Source organism: Eucalyptus grandis, chromosome 7 (genome assembly GCF_016545825.1).
Source record: "Eucalyptus grandis isolate ANBG69807.140 chromosome 7, ASM1654582v1, whole genome shotgun sequence".
Taxonomy (NCBI): Eukaryota; Viridiplantae; Streptophyta; class Magnoliopsida; order Myrtales; family Myrtaceae; genus Eucalyptus; species Eucalyptus grandis.
The window spans coordinates 45201250-45206187 of NC_052618.1; the positions used below are offsets into that span (position 1 = coordinate 45201250).

At 37.7% G+C, this 4938-nt stretch overlaps 1 protein-coding gene across 1 annotated transcript; it reads right to left on the reverse strand.

Moving 5' to 3' along the window:
• Nucleotides 1-2905: 2905 nt before the first annotated feature.
• Nucleotides 2906-4308, reverse strand: LOC104455644 (chaperone protein dnaJ 10-like). The gene is made up of 3 exons (XM_039318213.1): nucleotides 4148-4308; nucleotides 3880-4009; nucleotides 2906-3096 (listed from the first exon to the last, which is right to left on the reverse strand). The coding sequence occupies exons 1-3, from the start codon at nucleotides 4304-4306 to the stop codon at nucleotides 2921-2923; spliced, it is 465 nt and encodes a 154-aa protein (XP_039174147.1). The 5' UTR covers nucleotides 4307-4308; the 3' UTR covers nucleotides 2906-2920.
• Between the last annotated feature and the right edge of the window lie 630 nt (nucleotides 4309-4938).

A 4938-nucleotide genomic window follows, 5' to 3' on the forward strand; every position in this document is an offset into this window, starting at 1 on the left:
GTTGCAATATGGAGGTGATGTCACTCTTTGGTTGAATTAAAGAGATATCATGCACCTAATTAATGATTCATTGTTGCGATTGTACACAAGTAGAGAATTAATAATAATGGGTAAGCCAAGGGGCATATGTGTCCTTTGACCGAGGACCGACCCTCGTGGGATACATCTTTCCGCCGGGAGGTGTTACCGTTTCTCGTGATGTGAGAACAGCCGTTGCATCCATTTACCTTTAACTACTTGGTTAACGTCATGAGCAGGGGCTGTTTTTTGCTGGCTCCACAATGCATGTGATGAATGTCTGCTTCTTTCTCCATTTATTACTACTGATTTTTCCGTGGATAATAGTTATCGGATTATTCATTGTAGATCATGGACTGACTCCCCTGACAATAATAGTCGAGCAACGTCCATCTTTGATTACAAAAACTGATCTATATCTGGACTGAATATGATAATTAATTTTTGTGAATGATTTCTTGATTTTACCTCATTTCCTCTTCCTTAAACAATAAGAGTAATTGGAACAATCCCACTCCAAATATACATTTTATTGATAAATATACCAGAGCTACCTAAAGTGAAATTGATTTTCTTCAAGTAAATCTGATTTAGTCCAATGGAAAAAATTATTTCACCACATAGATGAACCCATCGTGTTTCATAATATATACTAAGGGAAGTTAATTAGGTTTATACGTAATAGTACCTAATATCAACTTCATTCGATTTGAATACGTATGTGTACGCAATAATTAATACATTATTTTAATTTTTTTTCCTTAAATAAAGTGATTTTAAATTAACAGCTTTAAATACTGATTGTATGGATTAAAATTCATATAATTTGATTAAAAAAAAAGTAGACAGATGCTTCTACCTTTTATCTCGTGTTTTGTTGTGGAGGTTGGATGTCCCTATTCCGGGTCAAGCAAATCTGTATGGAAGCAAAAGCAACGTGAGATTAGCACAAGGCGCGCTATAGTAAGTTTGTATATTTTAGGATTAACCTTAGAGCATAGAGAGCAAAGAATTGCTAAGGAGCGAGATTTGTAATATTAAATGTCTCATCTATAATCGAACTTGAATTTTATCTCACTAGCAAGGTAATATTTTCTTTACATTATCATGATTAGTTTGACGAAAATAAAGTTCCACGTGATTTTCTTTTTCTTCCATGTGAAATAGAAGCAATTTGCATTTGAGCCTATCCATCTTATTTAGAACATTACTTGAGAGTTTCGTTTTAGTCGAACCAGCTAGGAATATGAGTTTTAAATGGTTAAAATATAATCCTCAACTTGCTGACCAGAAACCATTCGGCGATAAGCTTCATAGAATATTTCGTGAAATGGCTCCTTTAGTTAAATCGGAAAAGTTGTGGTGCGGTTTGATGCGGTTGGTGCATATGTTTTTCCGTTGCACAGATGCCCTCGTCGCGGATTGAGTAGAGGCGAAAGGGGTCTTTCTATTTCGAATTACTCCGTCAGGCTTTTCACTTGGCTATTATCATGCACATTCAACCGTAAAGTCACAATCAAAAGAAAAAATGACAGACAGAGAATAGGCAAATTGAATCGTAGAATTGAACTTAATGAGTTACTTGGCCTTAGTTTAGACAGAAGACCCCTATCAAGTGGGACCCAGAACTGCTCCATGTGGTGGCATAAATAGCTAAATTTGTCTCCAACCATGTGGCCTTGTAAAGCTCCAATCGATGTAGCCATGCGAAAAAGAGTACGAATTGCAATAAACTATCTGTACGAATTGCAATCAACTATCTGCAATTTGACCTTGACATTAAGAGGAATTTAGGTAGGTGCACTTGAGCTTGATGAACTTGAAGTGTTGCCTGCTTTAACGTCACCCACCTGTTGCAGGCTGTTCTCTCTCCTGTAGGCGGACTTAGTACCCTGAGGACGAAGGGAGAAATTTAATTCTATATTGAAACCGAAAATTTCTTCTCGTAAAAGTACACAGTTTTTCTTGAAAGTAAATGACACTCACTTGAAAGATTGTCCCAAGCTTCTTCAAAGCTTTAGCACGAAGCTTGAGAACATCCCCGGAAATAGTAGTGTCTTTAAGAACCTGAAACAACAAAAAGAACAATTAGATTATTTTCCTATTAAATGACACTAGTTTGAGTCAGCTTATGTTGTCCTACTGTTTATCATACTGGAAAGTCATTAAAATTTCATGTCTGCTTTTGGCCAAGCATGCCCTAGAAAGCATGTGACATATCACCATCACAATACAAGCATTCTGAGCCAGAACCACAACTTGTAATAAACATTGCAACTGACGTCTAGCTCGATTAAAATATATCAGAAACAAAAATATGTAAACTATCGAGCATATAAAACAAATTGGCAGGAAATAGGAAGAAAACAATCTGAAATTTCAACAGTGGTCCCTCCTCCACTGATTCAGCGGTCACCGAGGTACTGAGTGATGATCCACCTAAGCATACTCTGACCTTTTGTCCATATGTCGACTTGAGGTTCTTAAAATTTAGTTGACTTCTTAAGCAATGCAAGTTTAAAGTAAAAAAGTTCCAGCTTTTCACATATTGTCAGTCATGATTAGCTGGCCGAGGATGGTGTCGCAAGCTTATATAGTTGAGCTATTGAAGATCTAGTACTCACCTCTTGGCAAACATGTGATAAAGTTGACTCTATGTCAACCATGTTGATTTGCCAGAATGAATTGAGCACGGTATCTTTCTTGTCTTCAAGAGTTTTAGGGTGAACCTCCTTTTTGTTTTCCTTTTCCTTCAACTGCTTCATTCCATCCAGTTCATTAATCAAAGACGCAGCACCTACACATTCAAGAAGATATGAGTTTATCGACTGCAGTAGAAGTTCCACAAGAAAGGAAGGACCTTAAGGCCTAGAGATCATGGCGGCATGCATCATTTCCTAAGTTATTGAGAGAAAATACCAGCAGCTGCCATCACTTGCGATCTTATCCAATGCCCCTTATGTCGAACCCACTCTACCGCAAAAGGCAACATCAAATATTTTATGTCCTTCCCAAGTTCTCTAAGAGCTTTTCGCCTGTAGATATAACCAACCGTATGAAGCATGGCTTCTCCAAAAGCTGCAGAAGACAAACAGTCAATGTCAATGCAAATATCATGAGTGAATTAAAAAAAAAAAAAAGCGAGCCTTCAATTGGGCCGAGGAGAGATGTATTCTGTCCTGTGAAAATAGATAAAGCAACATGCATCCTACAGGGAGCTGCATCAGGAAAAAAATACTATAGTGTGTTGCTGTTTGGAATCATATCATGTTCTTCCTCCAGCTTTTCACATGTGTAAAAGATACCATCCAGTAGGACCTTCAGGAGTCTTCACTTTATTTTGGACTTGTTCTAGTCCCGGTAACAGAAGAAAAAATTGCTGCTTCTCACAAGTTAAACCTCGAACTAATAATACATGACGAAATTCAAAGGACACCGAGCCTAATCATTCTCTGACCTTCTCAGTAAACAAGATAAATCTATAGTAGCCAGGTGTTTGCTAGAGAGAGAGGCGAAGGGATAGATATGATATTACAAAATCTTCCTAGAAAGTTAAATTCCAGTGCTTGACCTAGTCTGTTTTATTTGCCTCTGCTCTTTCTCAGGGTGGACGTTAGATCCTATGACAATGTATAAGAGATGATTTTGAATATGTAGACGGTATCCGATGTCTTAAATTTTGAAATGGCGTTTCAGTGTTGCCCAATGCATTGTGAAACTCTTCTGCATGCAATCATTATCAGCATTTGGTCTATGCGTTTTGTTCAAAAATTGTATAAAGTGACCCATGCACGTATGCAACCAAAACGTTCATGAGAGGTAATTCGATATATAAGCACACCCTAGAAGAAGAAGAGTTACCTGCTCTAGAGAGGCGCATTGCTTCAGAATTTGCCCACTTCATAAACTCTTCTCTTCGACCTTCAACAAAAGGTTGAAGGCGATCCTTCAAAATATTTTTAAGTTTCTCTTCCCTTGCATTTTGCAGCGCCTGCACCATAGAAATGGAGAAATAGGTCGAATAAGTTGCATACACTGACAAGTACAGCGGGTGGGTGGACTTTTGGGAGCATTAAAAAATATATAAATGCAGTTTATCAGAGGAGTGTTTATGTAGCAGAAATAGTACCTTCTTTTTTTCCTCGACTTTCCGCGAACGGACTACGGGATCCTGGGAATCTTCTTCAGCTTCAATCCTTGCTGAAGAAACCAACTCTAGCTGCCCAACATAATCCTGGAACAAATCGCTCCCAAAAAGCATGGCAAACACAGCTGATGGGTCCAACATGTTGTCTCTGACAAACACAGCATAATTAAGAAATCTAACATTTGTTTTTCCTTTTCCTTATTGATTCTCAAGAGAAACAAATGAGGAAGAAATCATGATTCCTATAATCTGGTATAAACGAACATGGAAATCAAATGAATGTAGAGAAAAATTCTAGATTAAAAGGAATGGAAACAACTTTGCTCATCAGAGTTTATACACACAAGCAACATTATTTAACTTTTTGTATAGGCTGTCAACTTTTAGAGGCTAGTACTCAAAACAGCTAGGAGGCAAGCAATTTCAGCACTTTTACACCCAAAAGAGCTAAGAAATACAACAAACCCATTTGTGACCGCTATGCATTTCATTGAATATATTTGTATATCCAAAGAAGATCACTATCTCTGAAAATGCTGAATAGAACAGTTGAGTTTAGATATTTGATGGACTTCGGAATGTACTTGTTGTCCAATAAGAAGCATGTGTTAGAAAACGAGGTGTCAAGAAAATTAAGTGACAGCACTTGTATGCATGGCGAAAAGGGTCTGTCTCAGAATTGGTCAGGAGAATAACTTACCAAGTAACTCCTGGCTTTCCCCCCTTGAGGTACGCCTCACGCTCCTCAGGATCACTCAAGACTTGATAACAAA